The 18359-nt window shown below is 37.3% G+C and overlaps 1 protein-coding gene and 1 pseudogene across 1 annotated transcript in view; one reads left to right on the forward strand and one right to left on the reverse strand.

Moving 5' to 3' along the window:
* PLCH1 (phospholipase C eta 1) overlaps positions 1 to 18359 on the reverse strand; it is a 179019-nt gene that overhangs the window by 86728 nt on the left and 73932 nt on the right. The window contains exons 2-5 of the mRNA XM_067033895.1: positions 16187 to 16333; positions 13263 to 13505; positions 5574 to 5704; positions 3096 to 3266 (exon numbers count right to left, since the gene is read on the reverse strand). Coding sequence (XP_066889996.1) covers positions 3096 to 3266; positions 5574 to 5704; positions 13263 to 13505; positions 16187 to 16333 — 692 coding nt within the window. The remainder of the gene's footprint in view (positions 1 to 3095; positions 3267 to 5573; positions 5705 to 13262; positions 13506 to 16186; positions 16334 to 18359) is intronic.
* On the forward strand, positions 15527 to 16121 carry LOC131756739 (large ribosomal subunit protein mL42 pseudogene; annotated as a pseudogene).

Below are 18359 nucleotides of genomic sequence, written 5' to 3' on the forward strand. Positions count from 1 at the left end.
TTTCATTTCACAACTGAGTAAATCTGTAAAATTTGAATACTCTGGTGTCTACACCAATCTTATGCCATCAGAAATGAATGAATTACTGCCATATGGATCATCAAATTGCCTCAGATTCGTTCCACTGTGAAAATCCCATTTTGAAACTCAAAACCCCACAAAACTCTTGACTAATGACTCTCTTGCTGCACTTTTAGATCATGTCCAATGTTTCTCTGTTTTAAAGAATGCTGAAATGCACAACTTTATAACTTTTTTTTCTATACACAATTATTTCCTTAGGATGAACTACTAGATGTAAAATGGATTAATAAAAATTTTATATATTATATAAAATTTAATGATAAAACTGCCCATAGAAAACTGTACCATTCCACAGCTTCACCAGAAATATAAGAAATGGACACCATGTTTGGTAGTATATATATATTTTAACCTTTACTAATTTGATGGGTGAAAAATGGTCTCTTAACATTGTAAATCAACTATACTCCAAAAAAAAAAAAAATTGGGGGGGGCTTCCCTGGTGGCGCAGTGGTTGAGAATCCGCCTGCTGATGCAAGGGACACGGGTTCGTGCCCTGGTCCGGGAAGATCCCACATGCTGCGGAGCAGCTGGGCCCGTAAGCCATGGCCACTGAGCCTGTGCGTCCAGAGCCTGTGCTCCGCAACAGGAGAGGCCACAGAGGTGAGAGGCCCACATACCACAAAAAAAAAAAAAAAAAAAAAAAAAAAAATTTAAATGGAAATAATGTAGAAGCATATTAAAATAAAAAGTAAAATTCAAAAAAAGTCTCGGTTTTATTTCACATTTTTAAATTACTAGTGAAGGATGAACATTTTTAATAGATCATTGACATTGTGCAATTTTTTTAAATGTTTCAAATGTTTTGCACATTTTTCTATTGGGTAGTCATCTTTTCCCTCAATAGTCTATGAAAGCACTTTCCATATTAAGGAAATTCACTGTTTCTCTCTTTTGTGTATTATAAATATTTTCCGAGTTTGTACTTGACATTCATTTTATGATGTTTGATATATTGGACCACATATAAAGTTTCAGGACATTAATATTTTCCTTTATGGTTTATGTTTCTTGATATATGATACTTTTAAAAAATTTCTTGCATGTTATACCCATATGTAGCTTCAAGCTAGTTTAGAAAATTAAACTGGAAACGCGTAATCATCTGCCAGGAGCAGATGTCACAGAACACTGGCTTCTGTTTTCCCCAACTAAAATTTACTGGTTGAATGTCAATATAACGAAAGGAGGGAAGAAACATATGCCCCTTAACAAGTGACATCCACTACTGCTATTCAAATAGATTGGGTAAATTCCACTAGCACAAATGAATTTGAAGTGCTTTCTTTGAACATTTTAATTTCTCACACTGCTGTGCTTCTAAATATCTCTGTCAAAAGGTTTTCACATTCATCATCCCAATCAATTTTCAATCTGGCATTGTGAGATAAGAAAAGTAGGTATCAGTTCACTTTTGTACAGATCAGGAAACCAAGGCTCAGAAACAATACTGATTGGCCTGCCCAAGATTCTCCAACCGATAAAGCTTGCAGGATATGAAATGCAGATTTTCTGTACTCCTGGTTTAAGGTTCTTTCCACTATACTGTGAAGAGTTCTTTTGATGACAATGCAGGAGTAGCTATAATTGCAGGAAACAGGGAATAGAGATTTAGAAAGGGCATGTTCTCTGGGGAAAATAATTCTTCGATTACCCCATTCCCATTTTCTGCCCCTCTTAACAGCTAACTTTGTTAATGGAGAATCTCTGCCTTTGCCAAATTATCAAACTAAAATAACTGATTTTGATAAAACATTTTGCTAATACTATCTGGCTTAATCCTTAAAGCAACAACAAAATGTATAAAATCTGGATCTGTAATTTCTAAAATGTATGTGATTGTGGTAACGGGATAAAGTAAAATATTACCAGGTCTAGTGTCTTTTTTCTGACACCACCAACTCTCTGATTCTCCGACACTAACTGGGTATCCATCAAGGCAATTCAGTTATGACGCTAATCATCTGGAGTTAGCATTAGACCCTACAGGGCTCAGTGCCACAGACTAACCCCACTTCAGATGCCAGCCACAAATGAGGTGCTCAGGCTACCCCCACTTCTGCCTGGCCTACTACAAATTTGGGAGTTCTGGACATTACTTAAAACAGTAAAAATAGATTTTAATCAGTAACTATTGCGAAATAGAAAAAGAGAGCTCAGTATAGAACTGGCTTATTTTCGAATACAAGTGGGGATTTATAGCCCAGGAGCAAGGTAGGGGTCAGTGGAGGCATAAGAGGGGATTCTGGCTAACCCGACCTAACAGGATTCTTCCTGAAATGCAGGCCAGGGTGATCAAATATCACCCAGGGAATAGTGGTAGGCAAGGAATTTTATCAGATATTGAGGGCGATTAGATATCGAGGATGGAGATTCTGGTTAAACTGACTTAGGATTCTTGCTACAGCTGGACTCTTAAGGACAAGGCCAAAGGACGGAACCTTCGAAAAAATGGCTCAAAAGAGCCTGCTTAGAGTTTGTTTCATTAAGGAGAAAGTCTTTGTCAATTCCCACAACTCAGTTTCCAAGATTCGCTAGAATGACTCACAGAACTCAGAAAAGTGCTTTACTTACGATTACTGATTAATTATAAAGTATACAGTTCAGCCAAAATGGAAGAGATGCACAGGGCAAGGTATGAAGGAAGATATTTACCAATGAATTACTATATTGCTAGTTAAGAATTATGTCATAGTTAATAAACGTCTAGCTGTATTATCACTATAAAGAAAACATTACCATGGTATCTGAAAGGAAACACAAGTTGTCACTACTCTGTGGAAAAATATGCATATTTAAGGTTAAAAATTGTATGTGTTCAATTTGTCACTCTCTCTTTAAAGATGCTGGAAACACAATTTAAATAACTCATAGATAAGATTTTTGTGGAATTGTGATATTTACCCCTCTATCCTAAATTTAAAGTATACCTACACCCAACCTCAAGAAAAACTCATGTATCTTTCACAAGTATTTTAAAGTAAACATTCAGTTTAACAGTCTAATGATACCTTTTGCTCCACCTTCAAAAACTGAGCCAGTTCTTCCACAGTTAGGTGATCTTTCTTGTCACTGTAGCTCAAAAGCAACAAATAAAGGTCCCGTCTCAATGACATCATTTTGTAAAAAACACAGAACTCTTCAAATGTCAAAGTTCCCTGATTCTCATCTGTATCGGCTTCCTGAAAGGGGCATAGAAAATAACAAGGCAGTGTGAGAGTTTGAAATAGGAAATTCAGTACCTGGAAATAATATTTACTATAAAAAAGGCTAATACACATTTCACAAATGGTAAACAAGTTCTTTTCAAGCGCACATGGATCAATTTTTAAACTGACTATATATTAGGCCACAAAAAAGTTTCAAATTATAAAGAATCAACCTTATAAAAACCAATTCCTCTGATGACAGTAAATGTATAAAGCAACAAACAAAGCTTGATGTTTGAGGCTCTTGGTTGTAGAGTCTTTGCATCCAAAGAAAGTAGGTCTAATGTTAATATTTCTGCCATAACTTTATTTCAAAATATCTAACCCTGGATAGAGAGATGATACATTTTTCAAGACTTCCTTGCAAATGCCTAAACCATTAAGAACAGTAAAACTCTAAGGTTTAAGCAATAGCATCAAAGACTTCAAAAGAAGCTATCCATACCTTAAAAGACTATCTTTAAAAAAAAAAACCAGTTGAATCTTGCACTGCAACAAAAAGGCAAAGAAAATTCCAGGAAGGCTTTAATGTCTTTACCAGCAATTCAGTAAAAAAAAAAAAAAAAGTTCCTTAAAATAATACTAAGATCTTTGTTTCCATCACTCCATCCTGAGCACTCACAGAACTCTGCTACATGCAAGACCTATGATAGAAATATTCTACATACAATAGAAGCCCAGCTGCTTCTCTAGTCACTCCCGGCTTGAGAAGTCTTTCAGTCTTTAAATCCAAGGTCATAAAGAGACCTTAATGTTTTCTTAAAACTTCTCTAAAGCATTAACTTTGAACTTACAAGACTTTTGACATAAATATTTCCCGGTTTACCCTTTAAAATACTTAGTGTATTAGAGATAAAATGTGTCTGAAGGAGGAAAAAATATAGAAGTAAAAATAGTTCAATATCTTATGTTACTTCTCTATCTTATTTTCAAAAAGTACCCCCCAAATCATTATTTTTGTAGGTATAGACTTTGCCCTCCTATTTAAGCCTGGCCTGTCTGATTTAATCAGAACTATCTCTCCAGTACTATGAATATCTCCTATGGAAAGGAATGCATGGGGAGGTGGGGCTTGAAACAGAGCAAAAGTAAGGTGTCACAGGGAGTGCCAAGAACATGGCAAACCTTTCCATATAGTTTAAAGACAATTCACTCTGTGACAACTCATTTCCCCTCCAAAGTCTCTCATTCCATCTCTGGTTCCTTTTATAGACTATCTCATTCCTTCCTCTTCTTTCCTTTCTGTTCAGTGCAATGGGACCAAGTTCCCCCACTGCAAACCATGTCCAGCTTCCAAGGACAAGACCACAGGACCTGTGACCGTCAGAGGTCACAGATCGAAGCCATCCTCCATCTTCCATTCGTTGTTGCAACTCACCCCTCATGCTGTTTCTGACCTTACCATCTCTGATAACACAAGATTAGAAAACAAAGGAAGCACAAAACATTAAACATCATAAAATATAACCCTTATGCTTAATTTTACACATTAAAAATATCACCTACCTAGTCACTTAGAAAATCACTGCAAAACATGGATTATATATATGACTTATCTCCAAATAAGAGCATTTCCTAAATTAGTAGTCTACTAATTACTAATAATTTAACATGTCTTTGCACCAACTGTAACTTAACAGAACTCACTTTTGCACCTTAGGTGGAAGACTGAGTACAATCCCAGCTGGGGACCCCAGAATAAGTTTGGGCCCATGGATTTTCCTCCAGAACTTACCAACAGGAAAAGAGCATCTCATCTAACACCAACAAGCACTGGAGTGAACTTCTGGAGGGCTCCCTAAATGGTAGAAGTGATACAGCACGTCTAAGCCTTATGGATTCTAAATCTTAAACTCCTCTGTAACAAAATAGAGGGCTCTTGAGGATTTCGACGCGTACTATTTTGTCACCTTACTCAGTCTTTATTCTGATCCTCACAACAGACCATGAGGTTGGTAGATGAGATCTTATCATCCTCTCCAAGTGACTTGATCCCATTCACACCATTATTTAAGTATCAGGTAAAATGCTTAGAATTACTCTCTGAAAATGGCAACAACAACAACAAAGCACTTTAGGAAGTGAAACTGTGGATGCATGTTAAGTTTAGGAAGTTTTCCTTAATGAAATAAAATGCCTCTGTCTTCAAAGAAAAACAAAACAATACAGAGTAGTAATATTAGCTTCCAACAAGACAAAATAGCTTTTTGAAATACTTCACTATATTGATAACGCCCAACGTGTATTTTACATAAAGCCAATCCAACTGTGAAAATATACCTGAAACATTTGTCTGACTTTTCTTCGGGGCAGATTGACATTTAGTTTGTGCATCAATTGGTGTATCTCTTCAATGTTCAATAAGCCATCACCATTCTTATCAGCTTCCTCAAAGGTCTGCTTCACCCACTTGCAGAAAGGTCAAGAAAAACACTTGCATTTTCATCCAAATAAAAACTGCTTTCACAGAATACTCACAAGGACATTTATCATTAACACCAAACTTGAGAAGAAATTCTTTTGAGGAGGACGTGCAATCCACAGGCTCTTAGTGAGCTACTAACAGTGACAACAACAAAAGGAACTGGGGGAAGGAGAGCACATATAGGTGATTCCCTTCACTGGGAAATGAGAGTCAAATCATATGATTCTGGGAGCTTCTTTAACATTTTATACAAACTGTAGCATCTCTATGATGTGATGAGACCCCATGTATACCAAATTTAGGCCTTATCTTCTCCATCTATGACTTTTCATCCAGTATTTTTTTTTTTTTACCTTCACAATACCCCTACACAACATGATCTTTTCAATTCCCTTTTCTCAGTCCCACTCTTACATTTAGAAGCTTAGACCATCTCATTCAATCTCCTCATTGTTCAGATGAGGATATAAAACTAGAAGAGAGGGAGAAATTTGGTAAGAATTAGTAAGAGAACTAGGTCTCAACCCCAGGTCTCCTTCAACTTGGTCTAGCACTGTTTTCTCCTGCACAGCAGGCCTGTCTCTACACTGCTCCTCTTCCTATGACTAGCTTTGACAATTCTTATCTAATATCCTCAACTTCTAAATCAAGGGCATTAATAGGAACTGCAAGCCTGAGATGATAGAGGTTGCTTCAAAGCTCAGGTATGATACTAGGTGCCTGAGGATATGAGTTTAGATACAAAGGATTTACATCATGTGAATTGAGATTTTAAAAGGCCTCCAGGAGGATGAGTCTTGGGTCATTTTACATAGTGAGGAAGCAGAATAACTGGTAACAAATGGATGAGTTCAAAATTCCCAGTTAAGTTTTAGCAGAGAGCTTTTTAAAAAAATGTATGATTCACAGTTGTTAGGGGGTAGATAACAGAAGGTAGGAATGGTATGTATATTTAGAAAACCAAATTGAGCTTCAAAATTCAAAGGGTAATGAAGAGGAAAAGAATGAAGATGATGGAAGAAAAACAGAATCAAAGTAAGGGAAAGACTTAGGTTTAAACCTAAGAAATGGGAGAATGGGAGTAGGTGAAAGGAAAGTGTCAAAGAATAACATTTGCTTATCAAACAGGTGACATCAAACTGAAAAATTTTCATTTAACACAAAATATTAACTAACCTCCCAGTAGTAACTCAGAACACTTATACTTCTTAGGTGATTCAAACTATGATTATAGGAGATTATACCTTAGAAAGTAAAAACTGGAATATTAATCTTATTTCTCCTAAAGTTAAATAGAAGTGATTTTTCAATCGTAAATATCTGTTTCACATTTTGTTCCCTTTATAAAATTTGAATATAACCAGACCAGTTCTTTCAAATTCAATTGTTCCTCATAGAGTTCAGGCAGAACCTCATTATATATGATACCTGGAAATTAAAGGGTGACCCAGGACCAGGGGAAAAATAACTCAAGAATCAAAAGAGTGAAACATTTGGGCCAATTACTAGTAAGTACCTGAATCTCATTTTTTTCTGTTTTCTTGGAATACAGCACCCATTGCATGAGCTCTATTTCTTTTGACTGTGAACACTGCTCTGTGCCCCACAAAATATTTGGCCAGAGTTCAAAGAAATGAATAAATGAGTCCAAGGATGGCAGCATTTTCATCCTTTTATTCTATATTTCTTTATCAAAGCATCTCAAAGACTTCTCCAGAGAAGAAGCAGGTACAAGCAGACACTAAGCATGAATATTCTGCAGAAACAAACCCTTTTGGGTGAGCCTGTGTCTGCAAGGCCTTCAGTGTCAACACACAAGCTGGCCTTGACAATTGTCTTAGGGGATCTGGGATTGGTAAGACAGAAACAGAGGCCGACTCAGACCAAGAAATATACACTACTTCTGATTCCATGCTGAGCTGGCCCTGTGACAGTGGGTCACTTACATCACCTCTTGGGGCTTCCCTTTCTTCACGTATAATGTCAGTGAGCACGAGATGACTCTGAAGCCCCTTCAAACTGTAAGATTCTATGAAAGGAAATACCATTCTCTCTCAGTAACAGTACACATGGTATAAGATATAATTGCAGGTAAAAGTATTCCTATACCTCAAAGTTGTTGTTCATAATTAAGACATGAGTGCCCAAGAAAACCCTGAATTAATTATTCATTGCCAATACATGATAAATTTAAGAAAAGAAATAGTAATTCTTCAAAGAATAACTAGGAAAGTAAAAATGGAATGAATAGTTATGGCCTAGTATTGTTTAATCGAAAAACTTTAGGAGAATGTAAAGCATTGAATGGTATTATTTAGTGCAGGGGTGGGCAAACTTTTTCTGAAGAGGGCCTGATAATAAATATTTTAGGTTTTGTAGGCCATTTGGTCTCAATTGCAACTACTCTACTATACCATTTTTACACAGAAGCTACCATAGACTACATAAATTAATTGGCATAAAATTTCATGTGTCACAAAACTTTATACTTCTTTTGATTTTTTTTCAACCACTGAAAACCCATTGTTAGCTTAGGAGCCCATATATAAAGGTGGTGGGTCAGATTTACCTATAGGCTACAGTTTGCAGGACGCCTGATTTATAGGGATGGTGTAAGGCTTCAGTTTACAACACCCATAAAGTCTTCTACAGGTAATAATTTCCCAAGTGGCATCAAGAGGTAAGGTGGGGGCACCAAGGAGGAGAATGATCTGATGGCGGAATATGCCGGCATCATCATCTTTGCATTTTGGGACCATCGAGTTTTCAGACAATCTATCTGAACAGGAAAAGCAAAAGATTTGCCAATTCTTATCTCTCTTTAGCAATAACAACAGCAGATATTTATAAAATGCTTAATATGAGCTGGACAGTGTTCAAAGCACTTTGTGTATAGTCAACTCATTTGATGGTCACACATGACATAGGGCGGGCAACATCATTATCATCATCACCATGTTACAGATAAAGACTCTGAAGTAAAAGAGTTTAAGTAAGTCCCCCAAAGTTACATAGTACACGGCAGAGCTGGGGCTGGACCCAGACAGGGCAGCACTGTCTTGCTCCTTAACCACAATACTGTATTGCTTCTGATAGACACGAGTACTTCATCTACCTCCATTCAACATGGCCACACTGCATAAATAACTTGAATTTCACTTTACACTGGATGGATTTTTTTCCATACAACTATTTAAGATTCATTATTCTCATTATTCATTAACAGTTGAAATTTTCAGGCCTAACTGAAATGTAATGATAATGAACATATCAGCTTTGTTCTCCTCAATTAGTGTTATTAAATTTACATCCAATCAAGGATGTCATTCTGATATTAAGACATTATCTAAACCCCTATCCAATTCTGACAAATCTGTATGAGAATGGTTCTCTGATTCAATATAACATTCCCTATTTTTGACATCAGCTTCCTCCTCATTATTCATTAATTTCCTGTTTCCTTTTCTTTCCTCACTGACATAAACATCAACTCTTCAATATTTCTTATAAAATTGTTCCTCTGTGTGGTTCTGGGTACACTCGCTTTCCAGATAGCATATTTTCAGAATATGAAATTCCTCAACTGTCAATCTGATTAATTCAAATATGAAAACTTTCTACTGCCAGTAAACATGGACAAACAAATCATGTTCAAAAAATTATTCATCTAAGCTGGTAAAAATTCAAACTAGAGTATTGTAACTTTAGGACATTAAATGTAATCCCCAAGGTAACCACAAAGAAAACAGCTATAGAATTTATATAAATGGGATTTAAATATTTTGATACAAAAAAAAAAAAGGAAAACAGTAATGCAAGAAATAAGAGACCAAAAAAGCTATAAGGCATAAAGAAAACAAATAGCACAAAACCGGACATTAATCCTTATCAATAATTATTTTAATGTAAATGAATTAAACTCCCCAATCAAAAGACAGATTGACAGAATAGATAAAAACTCATGACCCTACTATATGCTGTCTATAAGAGACTCACTTGAGATCCAAAAATGCAAACAGGTTGAAAATGAAAGGATGGAAAAAGATATTCCATGGAAATCATAATGAAAAGAGAGCTGGGGTGGCTATACTAACATCAAACAATAGACTTTAAATCAAAAAAAGGCTGTAAGAGACAAAGAAGGATATTATGTATTAATAGAAGTCTCAATACAGCAAGATGATATAACAGTTATAGACATTTATGCATCTAATGACAGATCATCAAAATATATAAGGCAAAAATGGTGAAAATTGAAGAGAGAAATAATTCTACAATAATACTTGGAGACTTCAGTACCTTACAGTAGTGGATAGAACAACTAGACAGAACTAAGGAAATAAAGAATTTAAACAACACAATAAACAAACTAGATCTAACAGACATATACAGACACTCTACCCAACAATAACAGCATATACAGTCTTCTCAAGTGCACATGGGACATTTTCAGAATAGATCACATTTGAGGGCAGCAATTAAGTCTCAATAGATTTTAAAAGATAGATAGCAGAAAGAAGGAAATAAGAAAGATGAGAACAGATATGAAGTAGAAAAACAACTGAGAAAAATCAATGAAACCAAAAGTAGTTTTATCAAAAAGATCAATAAAATTGACAAACCTTTTGTTAGATGGACAAAGAGAAAAAAAGACTCAAAGTACTAAAATCAGAAGTGAAAGTGGGGACATTACTATTGATTCTACAGAAACATAAAGGACTATAAGATACTACTATAAAAAATTATACACCAAAAAATTGAATAACATAGATGAAATGGACAAATTCCTAGAAATATAAAACCTACCAAGACTATATCACAAATAGAAAATCTGAACAGATCTATAACTAATAAGAAGATTGAATCAGTAATCAAAAGTCTCTCAACAAAGAAAATTCCCTGGACCTGATGGTTTCACTGGTGAATTCTATCAAATATTTAAAGAACAAATACCAAAATCCTCAAATTTTTCCAAAAAAATTTAAAGTGGAGGGAACACTTCCTAACTCATTCTATGAAGCCACCAAAGGCAGACAAAGACACTACAAGATAACTACAGACCATTATCTCTTATTTACACTGATGCAAAAATCCTCAACAATATATAGTTGATCCTTGAACACCAGGGGTTTGAATTGTGTGGGTCCAGTTATATGGGAAATTTTTTTCAATAAATAAGTACTACAGTACTACACAATCTGCAGCTAGTTGAATCCACAGATGCAGAACCTCAGATACGGAGGGCCAACTATAAAGTTATACTCAGATTTTCAACTGCTCAGGAGGTCTGCACCCCAACTCCTACATTGTTCAAGGGTCGGCTGTACTAGCAATACAATTCAGCAGCATATTAAAAGGATTATACACCATGACCAAGTGGGATTTAGTCCTGGAATACAAGGATGGTTCAACATATAAGAACTGATCAAAGTAATATGCTGCATCAACATGATGAAGAGAAAAACCACAATCATCTCAATTGATGCAGAAAAAGCATCTGACAAAATTCAACACCCTTTCACAATAAAAACACTCAACAAAATAGAAACAGAAGAAAACTACCTCAGTATAATAAAAGCAATATATGAAAAAACCACAGCAAATATTATATTAAATAATTAGAGACTGAAAGCTTTTCCTCTAAGATCAGGAACAAGACAAGGATGCCTGCCTTCACCACTTCTTCTCAGCACAGTACTAGAAGTTCTAGCCAGAGCAACTAGGCAAGAAAAAGAAATAAAAGGCATCCAAATCTGAAAGAAAGAAGTAAAATTATCTGTTTGCAGATGATATGATCTTACATGTAGAAAACCTTAAAGACTTGCAGAAGAGTAGAGCAATACCACACTTCTCACTAATTTCTTTTACTTTGAAAAAGTTATTTTTCATAAACATACATTAACATGTAATAGTTTATTATAATTTTTAGTGAGATATTTTTGAAATTCTCAGATTTAATGTCTTACATGACAAATATCAATAGATTGAACAATTCTTTGGAGTCTTCAGTTTTAAAAAATGCAGAAAGAGTCCTTAGATCAAAGTCCAATTATGTTAATTTCTCTTGTCAGAGGTTGGTTTAGGAATGGGCCCGTAATAGCATTTCTAGCCATTGATGAGAGGTAGTCTTTTGTGAAGCTCCTGGGAAGTTTTTCTTTGCTCTTAAAAAAAGGGGGGGGGGTGGTTTATGAGAAGAAACTTTGTTCCCTCTGGGCCGGACTTCTCTGTGTTTAGAGCTGCTGCACTTCTCTTTGACCAAAGGGTAGCCAGCTAAAGAACCAAGCCAACACGCTGAGAATGGCAGAATCTAGGTCTCTAATGACATTACTGAGCCACTGAATTAACTAACCCTGGAACTGCTCTATCTCAGATCTCTTGTTCATGAGAAAATGAATATTCTTTATTGTTTGAGGTACTGTTAGTATGGTTCTGTGGCTTGCACCAGAAAGCATTCTCAATGATTCAGTATTTGTTTTTTATCAAATGTAAAGGAGTTAGGAACCAAACTAGCAGGAAAAAGTACAGGAAGTTAATTCCTATGTTTATGTTTTGTTCATTTATGAATCCCAGTTGCATTTACCTGCATGCTGTGAATACTGATGAAAAAATCATGGCTCATCAGCTTAGACCTTTACACTGTCAACATCCTTTCAGGGGCTGAATATTTCCAGTCTTCTCCAACAATGCCCTTGGTGAGGGATTATAGCTAGAGCAGCACAAATTTACCACCACTCTGGGAAAAAATTAGGGTGCACATTCCAATGATACCCAAGGAAGGAAGTGGTACTATTTCCTACATGGAGAGGGGGAACATGTATTCTTAAGACCATTCAAAATGTGAGGAAGGGAACCAAAGTGGTCAATAAGCCTAACACTCTCACTTTACAGATAAGGAAACTGAGGTCAGAAAGGCCATACATGTCACAGATTGTGAAAGTAAATCCAGTCTCCTCAGAAGCAGTCTGCACCTCAGTTCACGCAAGCTTAAGTTTCTACATGTTCTATGCATTCATTTACTTGGGGTGGGAGTGAGGAGGGGACAGAAAGGTACTAAGGGTAAAGAAAGAAACAGCAATGGGGGGCTTCCCTGGTGGCACAGTGGTTAAGAATCCGCCTGCCAATGCAGGGGACACGGGTTTGAGCCCTGGTCTGGGAAGATCCCACATGCCGCGGAGCAACTGAACCCATGCGTCACAACTACTGAGCCTGTGCTCTAGAGCCCACGTGCCACAACTACTGAAGCCCATGCACCTAGAGTCTGTGCTCTGCAACGAGAAGGCACCGCAATGAGAAGCCCGCACACCACAATGAAGAGCAGCCCCCACTCGCTGCAACTAGAGAAAGCCTGCACGCAGCAACAAAGACACAACGCAACCAAAAATAAATAAATAAAAATTAAATTAAATTTTAATAACAGCATGGAAAGTGGATTTAAACCTCAAAATTATGGGAAAAAAATATAGTCTAATACACACACACACACACACACACACACACACACACACACACACACAATTTAGAATTAAAGTTCTAGGGAGGATATTGGTCGTGGGTCCTCTGCCTTTTGGCAAGGGAATCCTCATCACTGATGCCGGCCATCAGGTACTTGAGGCCTGTGATCCAGGTGCGGGCCTCCTCAGGGTTAGAGGTGATGAGGTCCAGGGACTCCATGTGGTTGCCATGGTAGATGGTGAAGCAGCAGCTAGGATCAAAGTTCCCCTCAGCCTGTCTGTGAAATATTTCAGACTGCCGACCCTCGGTGACTTTGTAAATGGAGTCGATAAGTACTGTGAGGAAAGAGATACACAGTTATGTGGCAGATGAAGATATGTAGGCAAAGCAAAATCATCTTAAAATTTAAAAATAAAATTCATTGTCTGTGAATAATGATATTAAGCCCGAATGTGAAATAACAAGCTCTGTCATTTCCTGCTAGTAACCTTCTCCATGTACCACTTTACTCTCCTGGACAGCCAGACAACACCCTCCTAGGTGTTGCGTCAGCATGTATTGAAATTTATGATAGGAAGACAGATATGCCCAGCAGGACAAGAAGGTTGGTAGAAAAGGGGGCTATGAATATGTCAAATGTATAGTTTATATGTTTATGCAAGGAAAACATACAAAGACCTAGAGCCAACTTTGACGTTTTACAATATGCATAAAACAGCAATTAAAAATTGAAGGGAAAAAAAATTTGGTGGTAACCAAATAGCATAGCTAAATGTGATTGGGATTTATAGAGGGAAAGCTATGAGGGTAAAGGCAGAGTGGGGCTTAGAGAGGTGGAGGGGAAAAACACAGTGGCAGCCCAGGGAAAGAGACATAAAGATATAGAAACATGAGGCCCACTCCACAGATGTTGAACAGGCCATTTACACTGGACTGAAAAGCTCAAGAGGGAGAGTAATGGGAGATAAAGCTAGAAAGAGATAAATAGAGCTAGAGGCTAGATTATGAGAAGCTGGAGTAACAGACCAGAGATTAGCATTATTTAGGTAGTGGAGCAACGCTGCAAGTGTGTGTCAGAGAAGCACTTGCAGAGTGGATTACTTTAGACTAAGACAATATTTTTTGTTTGTTTGCTTGCTTGTTTGGGGGCATGAATCAGAAGGGCTGTAATCTTACTGATTGCCCATATACACCGTCCACGCCTCTGCTCTGCCTTAATGGCACAGTCCCAATTTGTCTAGCTCATTCTCCACATGACTCACAGGGAAATGAGGCTATGATCAGCCCCCGGGAAAGTTCTAGTGGGTCCAAGCCAGTGGGGTGGCCCCACTCCTATGTCCTATGATTGCTTTAGGTGTGGGAACATAACACAGTTCTAACCAAGGAGACATGGGCACCCTGCTTTGAGAGAAGGGTGTGGAAAGGGGTTCTTCCCTCTTGAAAAGGAAGCACTGAAGAGAAGGTCCCTTTCTGCATCTTCACGATCCTATCAGTTGTGAAGCCACATTGCTGCTGCCTCGATTACGATGTCAACACGCAAGGGATAGAGAGCCAAGGGCACTCAGGGAAAACAGAACTAGAGACTCAACGTCCCATTCCTGAGGCTGGCCAATCTGAATTTCTTGTTATGTGAGAGAATAAATTTGTGTATCACATAAGCCTAATTAGTCAAGGTCATCTATGAGTTGAAAAGGAAAGCATCTTATCTGATAGGGGCAGAAGAAACTAGCAAAATGGAGGTTGGTTAGGAGACTTTGCAATAGGCCACCGGAAAGGTGAAGAGACCATGGAAGAAGAAGACTCCTGTGAAAACAGGAAGGAGGGAGCAGATGAGAGACACACTACAGGGGACTCAGCAAGGACTTGGTGCTGAGTGTAGAAGGTGTGGGAGAGAGGCTTTACAGAGGAGACAGATCAATGCTATTTTACTTGATATCACTGAAACAATTTTGTTAATTCATTCATCAGTTAACTGTGCTCAGAATATGTCAAAGCACTTTAAATCCTACTGGATTTATGATGTCCTTTACTTTTTATAGTAAAATAAAAGACCTCAAGTTATAAAACCTCATATCCCAACTAAAAAAATATGTCTCCAACACGGGAAATATTACCATTTACAGCACTCGTGGATAAGAAAACTTTTTACGGATTTAAATTCTTCCAAAGAATTAACAAAAGTAAAAATGGCCATCACTTATTCTGTCTCTTCACATTCTCTTAACAACTGATCCTAAAACTTGCAGAAATATGAAAAGTCTACAGATCTGAAGCTTCAGAGCCCACCCAATAGAACCCATGTGTTACTCTGTCAAGCCAAACAGAGAATTCAAAAGTTAGTCTTGGGTGTCTCTTAGGACCTGGGTTGAGAAGCAGATTTTAAAAGCAGTTTCTCTTCAAATCATCTTTCATACCACCCGATAAGCATCTTGATTCACCATGGCATTGGCAGCAGTAAAATGGGCTATATCAAGCAGAACTATCTTGAAACATTTATTTCCAATTCAAAATGGAGCCTTATATTGTGTTTGTCATAAAACTACATATTCTTCTCTTCCAGATGACTATAATTGCAAAGTAGAGCTTGCTTTGACATCTGATGGCAGGACAATAGTATGCTATCTATCACCCTTCTGTGGACACTCTGTATGAACACACAAAACCTATCCCTCGGCCAGATCCTGTGCAGAATAATGAAGAAACACATGATCTAGTGCTGAAAACCAGATTAGAAGAAAAAGGTGAACACTTAGAGCAAGGACCCATGATAGAACAACTTAGCAAAATGTTCTTTACTACTAAGCACCGTTGGTATCCTCGTGGACAGTATCATAGACGCCGTAGGAAACTGAATCCTCCAAAAGACAGACGATATTGAGGTTTTCAAGAATCAAAGAGAAATGTTATCCCGTGTCTCATTTGCCATTTGAGAAAATACAATTGGGTATATTCACTAATATGTTATATAGTAAAATAATAAAATGTCTTCTCATATAAAAAAAAAAGTTAGTCTTACTTTTTGCCTTCTCGCTCTTCCTAGAGGGTCTCCATCGGAGGCGGGTCCGGTGCTCATCCAGGTAAAAGAGCCGGATGAGCCCTTTGGTCCCACGCTTCAGTTTGATCATCTGCGTCCCGGACTGCATTACACTCATGCATCTTTCAACTGAAAACAAGATTAGAGTACATTCAGCTCTCACACAATGCAGGTGAGTCCTGGTGTTCAGAAACCTTACTGTCAAATCCAACTTCTGATCACACCCTAAAGGCTCAAGATCCAGAAGACAAATTTCGAAGAGGTAATCTGAAGAGAGAGTTGTTAAAGAATTGATTCATCAGGCTTAAACCAGTAAAAAGCCTTACTGATAGAAATAAAATTCTACTTCGAGATAAACAATGCATTACTGTTGAACAAAGTATCTTTTGTTCTAGCTGACAACATGCTTTTTGGTATAAGATCAATGATAATTTGGTACTTGAATTTAGTTCGTAAAGCAAGTTCTCAGACTTCATGTTAAAACTTGTGAGTTTTTATATAACCAGCAGTAAAAACATCTTATGATAATGCTTCAAAACGCAATTAACAAAAACACGACTGGCAAAATGTTTTAACAATTGTTGAAGTTGTATATGGGTTCACATTATAATTTTGTGTATGCTTGAAAACAGCTAAATAAATGCTTTAAAATGTGATGAGGAAAAAATCAAGTTTTCACAATTAAACATAAAATATTTGTTAATGAATTTAGCTGCTAGGATTTTCTAAGTAGAGAAATAACTTGGTGATTGAACTCAGATAAAATCCAAATCACTTATTATCCAAGTTAATGCTATCATTTAAATTCTCCTCTTTGAGATGAACCCTGATGGAAGTGAGCATCTGTATCTGTTGGTGTTGTCTGTTTCCCTTTCTTTGTTAATAGCACCCACTTTTCCTTTGGAAATACTTCTTTCCCATTCCATGTGCCTTTGGTGGCCTGTCAATCACCCCAAGCAAGAAATGGGCACCTGACTTAAGCTGAGAGCAAATCTGACTCCCTTTCAAGGAACATGAACCCTGAGTAGAGCACTGAATGAAAATAGAACTGAGTCATTTCAAAGTACAAGATTTAAGAGACACTCCTGGTTGGCCACCCCAAGATGTTACAGTTGTCACAGTTACTCTTCCTGAACCTGGCAAATTATTCCATTTTCCCCTTGGTTCTCCAAGTTATACAATACTCTTCCAAACGCCCTTTTCTCATTACATCAGCCAGAGACAGCTTCTCTTTCACCGACTAATACATAGGCACAGATGCAACCATTAAAGCATTAGGAACAACTGGCTCTGAGTACCTACCTGATCAAGCAGCCTACCGTTAGATAAAAGAAACACAGTAAGTCAACTCCAACAATGTTAGGCTTCAGCTTCTTTGGCTAACATGTTTTTACCAGGAAAAAACCTAATCCCAAAGCTTAACATTGTATGCACAGAGACTCAAGGTAACTTCAACATAACCAGCTTCCACTATTTCCTTCATGCAGAGCCTTTCTTTCTCCCAAAGAAATCAAGGAAGAACGGCACAAAATCAAGCACGGTTTTGGGATTTGATACTGCAAGAAAGGTGAAGTGTAGGTTGCTCTTACCCATTTCATATGATATACCAAATATACAAGTGATAAAATACTGCTTAAGAAAAAAAACACCCAAACTTAAAATGTTTACTTTGAAGCCCAGAACAAAATTTGAGATTTGGTTTCATGCACTTTAGTAAATTTACCTGCCACTGAGCACCATTCATTTAGGTAATGAAAGCCACAGATTTGAATTCTTGACAGTCACCCTGACCATCTCACACCAGTAATTAGAGGGAGAACAGAAGACAGCCAGTGTATCAAGATAAAATCATCAAGTCTAACCACGCAAGCCAAAACTCCCAGAAAAATCTATTAGAAATTCTTTGGCCACTGACCTTAGGTCACATCAGGAAGCAGATATTCACAGTCACCCCCTGCACCATGCACAGGGCTATATAACGAGGTGAAGCAGAGAACAAGGAGACTTTGACTTAAAGAGGTTAAATTTCAAGAGCATGAAACCTTTAAAAAGATAACTTATAAATGGTAGTTTAGAGCTATGGTTCAGAACAGCATTTGGATCTAGACAGCCTGGGATAGAACTCCATATCTGCCACTTATTAGCTGTAGGAGGT

This window comes from Kogia breviceps, chromosome 5 (genome assembly GCF_026419965.1).
Source record: "Kogia breviceps isolate mKogBre1 chromosome 5, mKogBre1 haplotype 1, whole genome shotgun sequence".
Lineage (NCBI taxonomy): Eukaryota > Metazoa > Chordata > Mammalia > Artiodactyla > Physeteridae > Kogia > Kogia breviceps.